This window comes from Lolium rigidum, chromosome 5 (assembly GCF_022539505.1).
Source record: "Lolium rigidum isolate FL_2022 chromosome 5, APGP_CSIRO_Lrig_0.1, whole genome shotgun sequence".
NCBI classification, from domain to species: Eukaryota; Viridiplantae; Streptophyta; class Magnoliopsida; order Poales; family Poaceae; genus Lolium; species Lolium rigidum.
Genome location: NC_061512.1, coordinates 231,937,235 through 231,956,088, shown reverse-complemented (window position 1 = coordinate 231,956,088; position 18,854 = coordinate 231,937,235). Strand labels below are relative to the sequence as shown.

The following is an 18,854-nucleotide window of genomic DNA, read 5'->3' as shown; positions in this document are numbered from 1 at the left end:
CGGGCGACCCATCCCGCGCCAGCGCGTCCGGATGGGTCCAGCCGGACAAAAATGCGGCCCAACGCAGGGACGCACCGCAAAAGCGGATGACCGCAGCGTCCGGAACGACGCAAACCCGGCCCAAATCTGGGCTGAGTTTGCGTGCCCGCGGATGGCACGCTGCGTCCTCGTGGGCTGGCCCAGCTATCGGTGCCCCAGTCCTATTAAATGTGGACTCGGGGAGGGGGACTGTCCCTATCCAGTCCCCACTCTCCACTCCGGCCACACGCACGCGCGGGCTAGAGCTTCCGCGCCGACATGGCCCCGAAGCGCGAGTTCCTCCCGTCCGCGAACGACCACGAGGCCGGCAGCAGCCGGCCAGTCGCACCGGCGGCGTTCGCCATGGGGCCGCCGGCTCCTCCCAGACGCGACCGGATCTACGTCATCGTAGCGGTGGCGCAGATGTTCTGGGACGCCGGCGTCCCAATGCCGTGGGGGGACGTGCACCTCCCCACGGCCGGCACCTGAGCCCAGATCGGGTTCCGGTGCCGCCCATCCCGGTCTCCGGCCGCGCCTGCGTCGCGGATATCCGGAGGCGCCGCGCGCAGCTGCCGGCGGACCTCCAGGAGGACCCCGCGTACGGCGACGCAAGTCCCAACTGGGACTTGTGGTTCGAGGTGGAGTACGGTGCGCGCCGGCACACGTGCTTCACGTCCGCGACGGCGCGGACTCGCGCAAAGCCGCGCACACCTGCAAGACGGGCTGGCCGCCGCCCCGGCGGCCTCTACATCGATGAGCCCCAGCACCAGCACAAGCCCCAGCCCCAGCCCCAGGAGGGGGAGGACGACCCGGAGCTGCAGGCGGCGCTCGCGGCGTCCCGCGAGCAGCGCGACCTCGACGAGCTGGCCAAATGGCCGCACCTCGCCGAGACGCTGCGCGCCTCCGCGCTGGAGGAGAAGGCCAGGAAGGCCAAGGAGGACTCCCAGGCGGAGGCGTGGGCCTTCCTCGAGATGGCACGCCGGCAGGAGGAGGCCACTGATGACCCACAAGTATAGGGGATCGCAACAGTCTTCGAGGGAAGTAAAACCCAATTTATTGATTCGACACAAGGGGAGACAAAGAATACTTGAAAGCCTTAACAGCGGAGTTGTCAATTCAGCTGCACCTGGAAACAGACTTGCTCGCAAGAGTTTATCAAGAGTAATCAGTTTTATAGCAAGAGCAGTAGTGAACTAACGACGACAGTGTAACAAAGACAAGCAAGTAGTGATTATAGTAAACAAGCAGGATTAAAATACTGTAGGCACAGGGATGGATGAACGGGCGTTGCATGGATGAGAGAAACTCATGTAACAATCAAGGTAGGGCATTTGCAGATAGTAATAAAACTGTATCCAAGTACTAATCAATCAATATGCATGTGTTCCATATTTAGTCGTACGTGCTCGCAATGAGAAACTTGCACAACATCTTTTGTCCTACCAGCCGGTGGCAGCCGGGCCTCTAGGGAATCTACTGGAAATTAAGGTACTCCTTTTAATAGAGCACCGGAGCAAAGCATTAACACTCCGTGAACACATGTGATCCTCATATCACCGCCTTCCCCTTCGGTTGTCCCAATTTCTGTCACTTTGGGGCCTCGGGTTCCGGACGGCAACATGTGTATACAACTTGCAGGTAAGATCATAAAGCAATGAATATCATCATGAATTGATAACATGTTCAGATCTGAGATCATGGCACTCGGGCCCTAGTGACAAGCATTAAGCATAACAAGTTGCAACAATATCATAAAAGTACCAATTACGGACACTAGGCACTATGCCCTAACAATCTTATGGCTATTACATGAACAATCTCATCCAATCCCTACCATCCCCTTCAGCCTACAGCGGGGGAATTACTCACACATGGATGGGGGAAACATGGCTGGTCGATGGAGAGGTGTCGGTGGTGATGATGGCGATGATCTCCTCCAATTCCCCGTCCCGGCGGAGTGCCAGAACGGAGTTTCTGGTCCCGAGACGGAGTTTCGCGACGGTGGCGGCGTACTGGATGGTTTCTGGCGACTTCGACTTCTCGTCTCGCGTTTTTAGATCGAAACCCTTAAGTAGTCCAGAGGGGGCGTCAGAGGCTGGCCGAGGGGGCCACACAGTAGGGCGGTGCGCCCCCCCTCCAGGCCGCGCCGGCCTAGTGTGTGGGGGCCCTGGGCCTCCCCGAGCCTGCCCTTCTCGGCTCCGTGAATCTTCTCGGAAAAATAAGCCTTTTGATATAAATTCCGGGGATTTTCCCGAAAGTTGAGTTTCCGCACAAAAACGAGACACCGGAGGCAATCTTGCTGAAAACAGCGTTAGTCCGTGTTAGTTGTATCCAAAATACACAAATTAGAGGCAAAACAATAGCAAAAGTGTTCGGGAAAGTAGATACGTTTTGGACGTATCAGCCACGCGCCAGGCGGCGCTTCGGGAGGAGGAGGAGCGCCGGGCCGCGCCCCGGCTAAAGGCGGAGCTGCAGGCCGCAGCGGAGGAGCAGCTCCGGAAGGAGTCCGCGCGGAGGGCACGGCTGCGCAGGCCGACGAGCCCTCCGGACCCGCACTCCGCCTGGGAAAGGGCGCAGTGGTCGCCCTGACCGGAGTCCCCGGCGCCCTCCGGCATTTCGAGCCGGAACAGCGCATCGCCGCCGGGGGGCGTCGTCCTCATCGACGGCGACGACGACGAGTACTACTGGGAGTAGTACTGCCGGCGGCCACCGTGCTCGCAAACCCTGGCTAGGGTTTGCTTTTTTTTTTTAGTTTAAAGCCCATACAGGGCTTTCTTTTGTGTAAAAATTGCCCAAAATAGGGCTAAGTTTAATTAACCACTAGTTTAAATTTATTTTTTGTTGTTTTCCTTTTTCATTTTTCTTTTTGTTTTTTATTACATATGCGGTGCATCCGCGCGTTGGGCGCAGCGTGCGACCCAAACGGACACGCGGACGCGAGCCGCTGTCCGAGTGTCCGCTCGGCCATCCAAACGGCCCAAAACGGACGCGCTGGCGTTTGGATCGCTCGGTTGGAGATACCCTTACAAGAACCATATATACTTTACACACATCACGAAAATTACGTCATGATTCATCATCACTCTTTGTTTCATGTAGTAGCTGTTCTCGGCGGCGGAGATTTTTGGCTCATGGCTCTAGTGATCTGGTTGTTTAAAAAAAATCGATAATCACTTTTATAAATTACATAATAATTTGGAAATATATCTGGATGTAGCCAATGATGGATCTCATAAAGGTGTAAAATATCAGTTTAAAATACTCCATTCGTCCCATGAAAGTTATCTAGAATTTGTCTAGATTTGGATGTATCTAGACACTAAATAGCATCTAAATACATTTAAATTTTGATAAATCTCAGATAAGTTCTATGGGATGGAGGGAGTACTTTGGACTTTAAGATACACAAAAATGACAAAAAAGTGTAGATATCTCTCATTGGCTGACCCGTGCCTTAGCCGTTCGATTATTTTGGACGGTGGATGGAAGGCTCAGGGCACGCTGTGCCCTGCAATAGACAGGGCACTGGATCTATGTCCTCGTGTTTCTGTCAATAGTGAGACACCTGTGATGACTTTGTTAATCTTAAAATCCGCCGGCTCAGTCTCTCGGAGGTGCTTATAGAGTAAGGGTGTGCGTGTGTTCATAAGGGTGAGTATATGTATGTATTTGTGAGTGTTTGGAAAAAATGCATAATTTTAAAATCTCTAGTTTTTATCAGATATTTGCATTTTTGTTTTAGTATAATATAAAGAATTTTGTATTGCATTCTACATACACTTGGAAATTACAACATTAAATATGTCTAGAACTTTTCCCGCAATTTTTTGAAACTTATAAATATATTTTTTGATATTTTTTAATGAAAGGGGCACTGGAGCTTAGTAGCCAAAGACATCATCCTCGGTTCTTGAGCCCCTTAGGACATGTGTCACGATAAAATATCTCGTGTAAACAAGCTACGGTAAGAACTGCACGGAAACTAAGTTTAACTTTTAAAAATACGTATTACAACGCGATGTTCAATAATCAGGAAATTTCCAAGTTTAATCTCATGTTCAAGTGCGAGATATATAGGAAAAACAAGCATGAGTAGTGCCTCCCAAATGAATACGAGCTTCAACTTTAAATTTACATGTTTAGAGAACATTAATCCCAGCGTACTTGTACTTTTTTTTTGGAATATTTGAACAATGATTTTCACGTGGCTTTCACCGGCTCATTTCAACTGTGACATGGTTCCCTCTGGATCTTTAAACATGTGGAAGAGAATAGAGAAAAACTGGAAGCATATTTCTTGAAACCCATCACGTCCCAGCACACCGACATAAAGTAGATCATGAGAATAGCTACCCTGCATCAAAGTTGACAGGACTCCATGTTAGCAGGGAACAAAAAAATATTGCCAAAAGCTGGTAGGTTACTACCATTCCCATTTCTTAAAACAAAGTCCCTTTCGATCTGAGTTCAATATATTGCACTAATTGCCATGCTTTTTATTTTGCGGGTATACTTATTGACATGTTAACGATTCAAGAATGCATGCCGCAATCTATATGGCAGTACGTGATGTGGACTACACTTTGTGTGTAACTATGGAAGTGTTTAGTTTGGGAGGAGAATTTAAGTAAGAATTCTGAGTACCCCAATTAATTGTTTTATGGTATCCAACTAATTAATACCTAGACACATGTCATGGTGTCCAACTAACCGTTTCTTCAAAATACCCAAAATTCTAAATCACATAATAATATGATTATATAACATGTCTTTTTTTTTACTTTGCTCTTTTATATGCAAATGCAATGTATGAGTATCACTGGATCCTTCTTCAGATGTAGTTTTATTATATGCCAATTTTACATCATATATGTTGCTACTCGTTTATCTAAAGCTGCTGAAATTTCTGAGATTTTGAATTATGGCAAAAGGTAGAAGTACATTTATTTTCGTGGCCGGAGGGAGTATCACCTCACACTTTGAAATTTGGTTGAAATTATATTAAATCCTCAGGGAGTTAATTAGTTCTCAACCTTGTGCTAGAAGGTACATGTCTGGGAGAAACAAACCGAAGATAAGTATATTATAACGTAGCTCCTTGAAAATAAGCAAGAAGGGATAAAAAAAAAAGTAATTGAGTAACTAAATCAGTTACCAAACATTATGGACAATTATGAGCCAAAGCGAGATAGTTACGGACCTGATAAAATCAAGGGGTGTGCTTTTGTTGGCATGTGCTTTGTAAATCACAGCGACTATTATACCTGCGCACATAACACGTGTAATTACAAAGATTAGTACAGAAAAAAATATAGATCAAGCTCTAGACTGGTAGCAGTAGAGGGAATTTTGTGGAACTCAATTTTGAAGCCAACCAGGTGCGAAGGTGGGACCCAAGAAAGTAAACGTATTTTTTTAACTCGTATTTCCAAATTTTAGAAAAATCTGGAAAAAAATATATTTGCACGTAGGTAACGGATGCAGTAACGTGTGCAATCTGAAACTTAAATATGCCTAATTGTGACATGTATAAAAAAGATAAAATACATACATTTACGCATGTAAGTTTCAAAAAACGTAGCCTCATTTAACTTAAGTTTCAAAAAAATGTTGCGTCATTTCAAGTAATTTTTGTAACTTAATCGTGTAGAATCACACAGGGTTCCTATTGGCATCGAGTTCCGCCGCCTTCCGCTTCAGAACATGATTCTCGCTATCGTAGCATGTCTCAAGTAGTAAGCTAAAATTTCAATTATTTATGGAGATTCTCTGAAAACCTTAGTTTACAGTTCAGAGACAGACTGAGCATGCAACTTAAGAGCATCTCCACCAGGTGCGCTATATAGGTCGCGCTGCAAAAAAATGGCCAGTATACCGCGCGCGCGAAGGAATCAGATGCTCTAGCAGGCGCGGTAAACGGCGCGGCGCTGTAAAAAATTTAGGGCGCGCGGCGTTTTGCACAAACCGGAGCGGCATATCTGACGCGTCGGCTACAGCACGCGGCAACGCTCCGCGCCCGCGCAAAAAGCCAACGGCTGGAAATTTCCCCCGCCCGCGCCCTCATTTCCTCACCTACCGCCGACGCGAAATCCAGCCGCCGCCGGTCGACTCCGTCGCCGCCCCCACTGCTGCGCGCCGCCGCGGCGTAGATCCGCCTCGCCCGCACCCCCTCCTGGCAGCAGCGGCCGCTCCGCCGCACTGCGGCGCTCGCGCCGCCGCCAGCGACGGGCTGTAGTCGGCGCTCCTCCTCCGCGTCCCCCTTCCCGCCGGCGTCGCGTTCTCCTCCGCGCCACCGTCGACATGTCGTCATCATCGTCCTTGAGCTCGCTAGCAACATGACGCGCCCATGGTGCTCGCCCATTTGCTCGCAAGGTATGCACCTCCGCCGGCCGGCCTCTATTTTTACTCGCCAATTAGCTACAATAGTTAAGTAATTTCATACATATGTTTGTAGAGTTTATCATATGATTCATCGGATGACGAGTATGATCAAAAGGAAGAGGAGAACATATCGCTACTATTAGCATACCGCGCCGTTAAGACGCCAAAATTTTGTGGATCGGTGTTCGGTAGACATAAGTTGTGGAGAGAAAGGATTGAAGGGCATGAGAAGTTGATGCGGTCGTATTTCAATGAGAATCCGATATTCCCCGAAAGCTATTTTTGGCGGCGTTTCCGGATGAGTCTCAACTTGTTCAAGCACATTGCAACGGAGGTCACCAAATATGATCGTTTCTTTGAGCAAAGGAGGAATGCCGCCGGAGAACTTGGTCATAGCACATATCAAATGGTGACCGCCGCCTTGCGTATGTTGGCATATGGTATACCGGCGGATCTTATTGATGATCATTTGGCCATGGGAGAGAGCACTTCTATCTTGTGTGTGAAGCGCTTTGTCGTTGCAATTGTCAATGTATTTGGCTCCACATATTTGAGAGCCCCCAATGCTCAAGACACAGCAAGGCTTTTGGAGATCAACGCCAACCGGGGGTTTCCCGGTATGCTTGTTCCATTGATTGTATGCATTGGAGTTGGAAGAATTGTCCAGCGGCATGGCATGGACAATTCAAAGGCTACAAGAAGGATGCCACCATAGTACTTGAAGCGGTGGCCGACCAAGAGACTTGGATATGGCATGCTTTCTTTGGAATGCCCGGATCTTGCAATGACATCAATGTTCTTCAACGGTCACCACTAATGACAAGACTTGCAATGCGGGAAGGGTCATTGGTGGAGTTTGAAGCAAATGGCCAAAAGTACAACTATGGCTACTTCCTCGCCGACGGCATATATCCAAGGTGGCAAACATTTGTGAAGCCGATTATTCAACCAAGAGGTAAGAAGCAAACCCAATTCCATAATACACAAGCGGCGGCTAGGAAAGATGTAGAGAGAGCATTTGGGATTTTGCAAGCCCAATTTGCCATTGTTAGAGGACCGGCTAGATTTTGGGACCAAGAATGCCTTTGGTATATCATGACCGCGTGTGTCATCATGCATAACATGATTATAGAGGATGATCGCGGAAAAGATGTGGATCATACCCACTACAACTTGATGGGGGTTCCCGTGCAAGTGAGGAGGTCCGCACATAGGATTGCCCGGTTCATTGCCTCATACCATGCCATTCGGTGCAACGACACACATGATGAGCTTCAAAAAGATCTCATGAAAGAATGGTGGAATTGGAATGGACAACAATAGTTGCATACCTGTTATTTTTGTTCGAAAACTATGTGTTGTATTGTCTCAAAACTATGTTGTATTGTTGTATGTTGGACGTGTTGTATTTGGTGTGAATTATTGTTGTTAACAATGTATTGTATTTGGATGGTACATTTTATTTGTGAATTTTTATACAATTATTTGATCTTGTTGGATGCATAGGTGTGTGTTTGTTGTTTGCGCTGCGCTCGTGCGCTGCAAAATGGCGCGTCCGGCGGAGGTGCTATTTTACCGCGCCAACGCGCGCTGCAAAATGGCGCACCCGGCTGGGGAAAAATCGCTCCGGCGCGCGGCAACGGTTTACAGCGCGGCGGCAGCGTCATATACCGCGTCAACTTATAGCGCGCCTGTTGGAGATGCTCTAATTATATGACACAAAACAAAATTAAAGCTGGATAGATGGACACTCACCGAGTTTAATCCTGATAATCCAGTCCGGGGAGAAGCCCCGTCGCCGGACGTCCGCGGCGATGACGCTGAGCTTGTAGAAGGCGTAGTGCATGGCGACGTCTATGCACGTGGAGGGGCTAAGCTTCCACAGTTGGTACATCCCCATGCACGTCATGATCGCGGCGAAGGGCATGCCGATCTGGAACTCCTCGACGTCGAAGACGCTCTCCAGGTTCGTCACGTCGTGGACGAGTTCCCGGAGTGGGCTGAGAACGCCGACGACGGCGCCCTTCACGGCGGCCTTGGCCTCCTTGGACTTGAGCTGGAACCGCGCGTTGATGGCGCTCCGGCTGAAGTCCATGGTTTCGAACTCGTCGAGATCCTTTTGGGTCAGCCTCGAGGGATACACGATGCGATCGTCGTGCGCGCCATTGCCGAGGCCCGTGGTGGCCGCGACCTCGGGGTCGGGGGTCTCCTCCACCGTCGGAGGCACGTGACGAACCAAGACGGCGTCGTCTCGCGGGACCACGCAGAGGTCCGTGGTGGCCGTGAGCTCGTGGGAATCCTCGTTGGCGACCTCGTGGGTCTCCTCGACGATCGGCACGCGAAGAACCAAGTTGGCGTCGGCGCCGGCAACACGCTCGAAGGGGTCCTCGACGAACAGCACGCGCAGAACCAAGTCTTCGTCGGCGTCCGCGTCGGCGCTGAGGTCGGTAGTGGCCGTGAGCTCGTGGGGATCCTCGCCGGCCGACATGCGCGGAACCAAGGCGGCGACCTCGTGAGGCTCCTCGACGGTCGGCACGAGCAGAACCAAGTCGGCGTCGGCTTCATCGTCCGCACCCTCGCCGAGGCCCGTGGTGGCAGCACGCTCGAAGGGATCCTCGACGATTGGCACCAAGCAGTCATCGGCGTCCGCGTCGGCGGTGAGGTCCACGGTGCTGGCTGCGACATCGTAGGGGTCGTCGACGGCCGGATCAGACGGAGAAAAGCCGAAGCCAGCGTCGTCGCTCTGGCTCTCACGGCCAGAAGCGCCGCGGTGCGCGCACGGGCGTAGCACCGAAAGTGACACGGACAGGGAACGCGGCGTCGTCCGGGCGGCCGGCGGGATACGTACGCGTGAGTAGGAGGACGCCGGACGCCCCCGCGGTGCCGTGGAAACCCGCACGGCCGCCAGGAGAGACGAGTACTGTGCGCAGGCAGCCGGCGACGCCATCGCTCGATCTGATGTTGCTTAATTTTGGGATCGTGTTGGTCGCGCCACGACTCGTGTATATATAGAAGAGAATAATTGTCCATGTCGATTTCCGTTCCGAGATGGGACAAGGTTTTTCTGCTCCCGAGCTCAGATGCTCTGCTCCAATAAAAAAAATCAAAAACTTCTGAAATTTTTGTACAATGAACATGAGCATGTGTTATAATAGCATGCCAAAAAATTCCAAGAAAAGATGCATGTATTGGTCTGTGAAAAAAAGACAAACCTATTTGTTGCAAACAACACATCCAAATGCTCCACACAGCATCAATTTTTTTTTTTGCATAGACCACTAAACATGTCATTTCTCATCACAATGTTACTTGCAGTTAGGACACATTCTCATGCTCATCGTGAAAAAAGTTCAGGATTTTTTGATTTTGTTTGCTATTTTTTGCAATTATTTTATTCGTGCAGGAGCATATGAGCTCGGGTTCAGATGTACATTTCTGCATCAGAGTTCTCTATTTTGGAGTAATAGCTTAACACATGTGCATTGTAATAACGGCATATGAATTGGAGAAAATTCCTTATATGACACTGGCTTAAAACCAGGTTCCTTATTTGACACTAGACAAACTTTTCTTCCCTATATGACATCTTGCCTTAATTTCTTTCCTCTTATGACACTCTAGTGCATTTTGTTCACCAACGGTGTTAAAGAGAGATATGAAAATACTATTTTGCCCCTAGTGCATAATGTGACAAAAAAATCTGTACATAACCTGGTTTTGGATTCATCAAGCCATTGCTTGCACATGACAGGTGATTGTCTCAGGTGGACCGTGAAATTAAGATTGCGTGTTTTGACTTTAGATAGCTTTGAACATAGACATAATTTGCAACTTCTATCGCATTAGCTGGTCCAGAATGCATCTCAGTCCAACATTCTGTTGCAATGCCCGAGAAATAATAATTGACCCGAGTACAGTACTTGCTAGTATATATGGTATCATATGCAGTCTTCACAGGGTCAAATACAGATCCTCTCTTCAGAAGCTTAAGTTGATATCTATTTTGTCTGGCCAGCACGATTTCAAAGGATCCCGACCTGAAGCTGACCCTGCAGCCGCACCATGGCCTGCGCCGTGCCCCCAGCCACGCTGTCGCCTAAGCCCCCATCCACGCCGTCGTTTGAGCCCGCAGCCGCGCTGTCACCTGATTCCGCAGCCGCGCCATCGCCTGAGGCCGCAGCAGCGCCGTCGCCTGAGCCTGCAGCCGCGCCATGGACTTGGCCCGTGCCTAGGTCGCCGTCCGCCTCGTTGCTTGCTCTGACCCCCGCAGCCACACCTTCCATGGTCCCTCAACTGACGCCGCCGCTAAGGCTCAGGATGGGAGGGGACGACACGGGGAGGAGAGGAATCGTTTGGTCGGATTAGGCCAGGTTGCCTTCTTCTAATACAGGGGTATTTTTGTCTGCGCGGATATTTTTTAACGGAAACGACTGACAGAGCAAACGGCGGTGTCACAGGAGGAAAAAAGTTAAGACAAGATGTCATATAGGGAAGAATTTTTTGGGCAGTGTCAAATAAGGAACCTGGTTTTAAGCCAGTGTCATATAAGGAATTTTCTCTATGAATTGTGCGTAATGCTCAACTTAATTTTCTAGTATTTTGTTAATGTACCCCCTCCTTGCTATAATATAGATTTGCTATGTCTCGTCGTCCCAAAAAATGTGCATCAGTTGCGCTTGCAACGTTCGTTCCAGTTGCAACTATTTTTTAAATTGCAATTGCATTTTTCTTAGGTGACTTGAGATTTTCTCACATTTCTTAGATGAATGAGATTTAACAAAATTTAAATTGGGACATAGACAAACCCATAATATAGTGCATATAAGATTTTTAAAAAGTTGACAGGGTTTATTGGGAAAATTATTTATATCTACAATACCAAATGTATACCAATTAAAAATATACATCATGATAAATCTAATGATATTAATTCGGTATTCTAGATATTGATATTTTTTCTAAATACTTGGTAAACCTTACAATGTTTGACTTTTGAAAAATCTTATATACATTATATTTCTTTCGTGATATTTTGACCAAGCCACACAAAAAACATGTTACTCTCCCTATTTCTCTCTATATGACAATACATTAGTAAACTAAATAAACTTGTAATATTTGAACTAATAAGTATTTCAACAAATGAAAAATCCAATACTGATTTAGCTGTCAACATTTATTGAGTTTCAAATGAAATTTCATCAAGTGGTCTTTACCTAACTACCGTCAATACAACGCGCAAGAAGCCTACCACATGTATAGTAAGAAATGAAGATTTTACATTTTGAGCACATAATAAAACTAAATAAATGAAAATGGCGTATATGAAGTAGTCATGTGCATGTCGATCGTCTTGTTCTCCCCTGTGTCGGTCATGCCAGGAGCCGTTCTGTTATTTGTCCCCAAAACTATATCATGACAATTTTTAACGGATTTACCGGACTAAGAATTATATCCCAAAGTTTCATGCAAAAAAAATCGATCAAGCGACTCCATGGACCGCTATATGCAGAAGTTCTAAACAACTTCATGTTAAGTGGAGTTGATATTCAATAAACTGTATTTCGAAGATCTGAAACTGAAAAAGCAGTGACAGCGATATATCAACATTGGTCCTGATGTTGGATCTTGATTGCAGGTATATAGAACATCTCCCCTAGAATCGGTCTTGTTTAAAGAATTCTCACAACTTGTAATGTTGCTTACATTAAGTGTTCATGGAGATACCTCAGAACAGACAAACCCCAAGGCTTATCTCTGGCCAAATGAGTCATCATAAGGAGAAACGTATCCAGGATACCACATGATCCTGAATATTTCTTTTATTCCGCCTCTCATTTTCAGTAGATTAATAAAAGAAATCAGAATACGCCTCCCATACTTCTTCAATCCCGCCACGTCAAACATGAATGCACCAAGGTACAGAAAGAAAAGTGGCAACCTACCATGAAATACAATTTCATTTAGAGCACCAGATAAATCAAAACCATTACAGCATGGGTAAGAACAGTCGAATTCTAATATGTCTTGCAATCCAAAACAAATCAGTGATTACGAGCCTCGAATAGAAAAATATAACAACAAAAAACAGAGAACAGATATCTTTCTGGGGAAGATTACAATTATCAAGGATATGCTACTGCTAACAAGACCAGTGTACTATGCATCGTTGTTCAAGCACCATGGTAAACGGCTGTGTCATACTATTCTAAGGATGGCTGAGGAGCTAATGCAACACAAATTTTACATCTGATTAGTTTTGTATGGTAGGATTTTAACGGCAAATATTTTATAGAGGGGCTGGGCACACTTGAAAACATGTCCTTAAGATCTAACTACAGAGACAGCATCCTTTCTCCCTTCTGGTGCCTCTGGTGGGATCCATTTTCCAACCAACATAAACCAGCCTTGTAGAACAGTAATTTGATGGGATAAATGGGATGCAACTACCAGTACCAGATGAAGAAAGAATTTAGCAGTTAATGTTCTGTCCATTATTACTCTCTGTATACAACTGAAGGAGGTGCTGTAGGGTATTTGAAGTACTTTTCATCCTTATTCTTATATACCAGAAACTTTGATCTTATGTTTGAGAAGAAAATTAGGAGAACAACATATTTCCAGAGCTCCTAGACCCTCCAGGACAGATTCTCACGGTCAATGCTGTTTTTGATAAAATCATGTTCTCCTGTTTTGGTCCATTCACTAGGGCTATCTCATCGCGCAGTTTTGATAAACCATACCGATAGTTGTTTTCTCTTCCGACAATGTAACAGAGTAACATACTCCCATGTAAGATGGAGAAATTTGGTTAAGAAAAAGTTATTTTGGAGTCAGGGAATATTTTTATTTTTATGTCTTTTTCGTAAGGAGAAAATTATGCCTTTTGTGCATATAATCTTCATAATATGCATGCTTGCATACACATTTTAATGGGTAAGGCAGGATATAATCTCCACTCCTCAAATGTTTCAACCCTACTCTTCATTTCAGATAGAAATATGATTGAAACGTTCTGATTTAGCTTTCTCAAGTCTAGTTTCCCAACAATTTTTTGTGTGACAGTAGTGTTTCTCCAAATATCCTGCTTGTTTCAGTATAGTACTTTCAGTGTGATGGTTACTATTGTCCATTATAACAGGTGGAGAGGGGATGGTTACAGGTTATCTCTACAGCTCCAATAAGACTGCAACATTAACTTTTGAAAAACAGTGATCTGGTTACAGGAGATGCAGCTACCACATTAACTAGTTCTTAACGACAGTTCACAATTAGTGGAGGACATCAGACACTTTAAAACCAAATAAAGAAGTATGCATACTGACCTAACAGCATCAAGAAGTACATATTTATTTCTGAAATCCTTGAGGACCATGAAAAGTATGACCCCTGCATTGAAATTTTTATTCAATTAGCAGAATGTATGATGATAAAAGGTAGCTTGAATTATTCCAAACAACAAAAGAAAATGGCGATCTGCATAGGTGGAGATCTGCTTCGAATCTCGACATAAATGATTTCATGTCAAATTAGATACTTAACATTGTTTTGTTTCCTGTGTGCCGAATATAGTTATCTAGAATCCAGAAAGTCAAGTGATGGTTGAAAATATGTATAGAATTTCTTTTGTTTTGTTTGGCTTTTGCTCCCAACTAGAATATTAGGAATCCATCTTTACAATGAAGGATAGCATTCTGCTGTAGCTTCATAGTGAGTCAAGTTAAGTAACCATAAGATCTTTGTAGAAGCCATCTTTCCCCGTTACTATTTTTAAAATTATATAAGATTTTATGTATACCACTTGATTTCCAGATTTTACTTGCAGCACAAAAGCACACTGCCTGAATGATGTTACATTGGATTGATGAATCTAGTTATAGTTCCAAGAAATACATAACAGAAGCATGTTATTACCCACCTATCCAAAGGAGTAAGACATTAGTTTAGTCAAAAGCGTAAATACCGAATTCTAGTCGGGTGATTAAACTGTTGGATTTGCGCAGCTGATGCAGCTCCGAGGACACAACACTAAGCTTGTATATGATGTAGCCAAGGGCAGCATCAACAAAGATGGCAGGGGCTGCCCTCCAGAGTTGGTAACAGCAAACGCATCCAACAAAAGCACCTACAGACAAAGACACGCTCAGTTAATCAGCAACAAAACAGGGTCCAGTGGTCGATCATATGGAATAACAACTAGAATTGTTTGAGTGGACAACTGAAGCACACCGAAGATCATGCCAATCTGGTAGTCTTCGAGGTCATAAACTGTGTTGAGAGAGCGCATGTCAGAAAGGTTGAGGCGCAGGGGCCGGAACATGTCGGCGGTGGCCGCCTTCAACGCCTCCAACCCCTCAGGTACTCCCTTATTCTGGAAGCAGCGCCGCTTCGCCCGAGGAGGAGAACCGGCAGAGCAACACTGAAGAGCGGAGTCCGTATAAGATTAATTGTGGAATTTGACCAATGCAAATCTGGGGAAAATGCTTACCACTGTCCTCAGGGGAAGCTCCCTGATCCTGTCACGAACTGTAAGGATGCCGAAGCGGCCATCTCCGTTCTGAGGTGCCGTTATTCTAGGCGCCGGCATGTATGCGGCGGCGCCGCCACCGCACCTTAGAGCAACCATACAAGGTGCAGGTTACTCTTCCTACTAACGAGGAGGATGGATACAATGGCGGTGACGGAAAGAATCAACTTCTATTGTGGACGTATGAGGAGCGTCGGGGAGGATTAAGGGAGCTGGGAGAGGCTGCGATGGCGCGCCGCCGATGCGGGGAAGATGGGGTGAACGGGTTCGTTGCTCTCCCCTGTTTACAGGATTCAGGAATGTATAAGATGGCCGAGAGGAGCTTCTACGCAGCCTAGATGCAGGGCAGCGGGGCCGGCGAGCGGCGGATGGTACGGGCGGGCGGGTGGCCGCGGCGGCGGCGGCGGAGGCGGGTGTTGGGGGGCAGGGCAGGGGGTTCCACGAGGAGCAGGAGGCGAGTGATAGACTGATAGCTAAGCTGTTTTTTTTCCGATTCATTTTTGCTACACTGTGTATAGCTAAGGGCTTACTAAAAACCCTAACCCCTCCCTCCCGTGGCGCTCGGGGCCAACACCCGTCCACCGCCGCCCCTCCCTCCGCCGCTGCCGTCGGCGCTGGCCACGGTGCCGGCGGGCCCCGGTGCCAAAGTGCCCGAGGGGATGATGGAGGCGGCGGACCGACGGTGGCAGCCAGGGCGGCGGCACCGGTTTCGACGTGCTCCGCGTCTTAGGGCGGTGACCCTGGACGTGTGGCGGCAGCTCCTCCACGGCCTCCAGCGTTGGATGGTGGCGACGGCTGTTGGATCTTGTGCCCGCCAAGATCCATCGTCGGCTTCTGCTGGCGGCGCGAGGAAGGGGGCAGCGATTTGCGGGGCGAGGATGGTGTGGTTCCGGCTCCTCCGTCCACCGATTCCTCCTTCGTCGTCGCTGGTCAGCGCGTGGTGGCGTGGGGTCCTGTTCGTCTGCTTCGGGTTTGAAGGTGGCGGTCCTAGGGTTCTTCTTCTACGAAGATGAGGACATACCGGATGCTGGTCCTTTTTATCTAGTCGGAGTGTTGAGTTTCGGAAGGCTCCGCCGGCAAATGGAACAACGCATTTTTTGCCTGGAGTTTGCTGGATCGGGTGGTATTCGGTCGCGCCATGATTTTATTCCGGCCATTTGGTTCTGGAGGGAGCGGCGCGAAGCTCTTTTCTGTGTTGACATCAAGTGACTATGGATCCATGATGAAAGTCAGAAGAAGAGAATATCACGAAGGCCGGATGGGAGGACTAGGTAAGGGAGGTTCAAGTCTCCGTTGAGGGACTTGCTTGGTGTTCCGGGCTTCACATCAGCGGTATGAAAGTGAGGGCGATAACACATGTGAAGTTCAGAGTCCTACATTTCAGGGTGAAAACCCAAGGTCTGACTTTAACTGGTTGTGCCTGGCAATGACCTTGTTAGAGGCATTGTTTTAAAAGCGGAGACTATCTTCAAGGTGAAAACCTAAGATCTTTGGTCGGGCGACGACGGTGTTGGAGCATTGTTCACTTCTTGAAGGCGTCGCTTTTGGAGAGTCTGTACTTCAGGTGTTGTCTTGGTGGTGGATGTATTGCTGTTGTTAGGCTTGGGATACTATAGCAGGACTTTTGTTTCTTAGTTTTCTTTTCTATTTTTTGGATATATGCATACGTAGGGTGTTACGTTGTTGCAGAGGCTGGGTGTAATTGGTATCTTTGATATTAATATATTCGTTTTATCGGAAAAGCTAAGCTGTTTTTCCTCTTTGTTTTTCAGAGTTTTTTTTTAACAATTATCCCTTTTTTAGGGAAAGCCACTCTTTAACAATTATCCTAATTCTCGCTCCCTCTAGTCATGAGTTGCAACTTGCAAGGATTGCACTAACATCCTTGCATCCAACAAGATTTCATTATTTGCACATGAGTTGCATTAAAAAATGCTTTGAAATGTTGATTTCTTCGTGATTTTGTGCTAGTCGGATTTGTAACATGGGTTGCAATTAAAATTAAATAATCTTGCCAATTTAATTATGAGACGACTGAACCAGTAACTTCATTTTGTAAAAGCAAAAGTTGGCACACTAGTATCTCCAGATCAGTTGCCACACAGGGCTAGGGCAAAGCACCAAATAGTTTTGGGGATTTGTTGCGTTTTCCCCAAAACCTAGTTGATTTGTCAATAGTGAAATTAATTTATGTTGATTGAGCTGGAGGCACCGATGACGCGGTGGCGTTTGCATATAAAAGGTAGACCGAGCTGAAGTCGCTGACAACACAAAGGGGAGCCAATGTGGTAGTAGCGGCAGAGGCATATCACAAGTTCATTGTGCGGGGAGTAGATTTCAAAGGTAGGGATTTGCTGCAGCTTGTATTTTTCTATTGACGCATGAGAAGATGGCCCAAATGGATGGGCTTTAGTTTAGAGGGTGGTTGAGGCAACAACATGACATCAATTTTGAATAGGATACAATGACATCAATTTTGTTACACAAAAGTTACATGTTAATTGATTAATTATTGGTCAAAACGGTAATCAAAGCAAATGGGGGAGTCAAAAATACATGTATACAGAGATGTTTCCCACTATTATTTATAGTAAAACCATGCCCGTTTACATAAAACCATGCACGTTTCCATATTTGTGAGTGGGAATCTAGCCATATAAGAAAATGTCACATGAGACCTCACGGTCGGTAGTCATTTTCACCTCTAACGAAGGCTTCCGGTAGGAGAAGGGATATAAGCTTTCAGAAACAGGGCAATTGTTTTTCCTTTTGCAAACATTCAAGCATTTCAACCGTATGATCTTCATAAATGGTCAGGATTGCCTCCCTAGTCCGGTCGCCCCTTAATCTCTCTCATCGTCGACGAGGCATTGACCTTGCAAGCGCTGGATGGTTGCACTGCCAGCGGCGCCGTCGCCAGCGGCACGGGTGAGCAAGGCGGTGTGGCCTTGCTCCGTGATGCCGGCTGCTTCTCCGGAAGGCTGGATCAGTTGCGTCACCTCGGGCAGGACGAAGAGAGTGACAGCAAAAGATGGGCTCCGCAAGCTCTGTTGATTCGTTAGGATTCCAGGATGTCGCTCACTGTGAAGCAAGAAGAACTGCACTTATCAGGACTGATATTGGTTTGGTTTGAGCTCCGTGAGTAATGGATGTGACAATTGGCGCTTTTAGCTCTGTATAAGACTGAGATGCATCAGCACATTTATGCATCTTCCTTCAAGCAGCTGCATATTGTTCTTTCACTAACTGAATCTGAGCAGCTAAATAATATCTTGCACTTCCTGAATCTCCTGTCTCATCTTACTCAGATATTGGCTGGTACAGTCAGTCAAGTGTAGCCTGCTCCTTGTGTCTGCTTTTGCAGTTTTGGACCTGATCAAACCTTGTAGCTTTCATTAAACTGAATGACAGAGTACCATTTAAGTGATGACCAAGCGCTCATAGTACAACATACATAGTACTGAACATGATTTTTTCCCGAATCCTTTTGTAGTAGACACAGAAACCAATACAAACTGTCATTTGTCTCCTGCTTCACTACATCTCAAGCCAAAGGATATATTTGGTCATTTCCATACCAGCCAACTGCACAGAGCAATTCACCAGTTGTTCCACCCGTGAAGAAGCAGCCATCTAGACCGACTACTTTTCTGCACCCAGCTTTAAAGTTTAAACCCCTTCTTGCAGGCATTGAAGCATATGCAAATTCTCTGAAATACCGGAGTGGAAGGGTCATAAGCTGGATCAAGGCATATAGCCACAGTGCTACCAGGGTTACTCCTTAATATCTCAGCCTGGTAGTCAAACAACGTAAGATATTGTCTTTGTTTCCCTCCAGCACTCTTTTCATAACAATTGCTTTTGCTCTCTTTATCTTTGGTTCATAAGAACTTAATATCTCAATAAATATCTTCTAACAGCACTGTCG

At 46.7% G+C, this 18,854-nt stretch overlaps 1 protein-coding gene across 1 annotated transcript; it reads right to left on the bottom strand.

The window, feature by feature from the left end:
• Positions 1-12,040: 12,040 nt before the first annotated feature.
• Positions 12,041-14,986, bottom strand: LOC124657225. Its single transcript, XM_047195812.1, has 5 exons — positions 14,888-14,986; positions 14,629-14,818; positions 14,363-14,524; positions 13,725-13,788; positions 12,041-12,340 (listed from the first exon to the last, which is right to left on the bottom strand). The coding sequence occupies exons 1-5, from the start codon at positions 14,984-14,986 to the stop codon at positions 12,151-12,153; spliced, it is 705 nt and encodes a 234-aa protein (XP_047051768.1). The 3' UTR covers positions 12,041-12,150.
• Between the last annotated feature and the right edge of the window lie 3,868 nt (positions 14,987-18,854).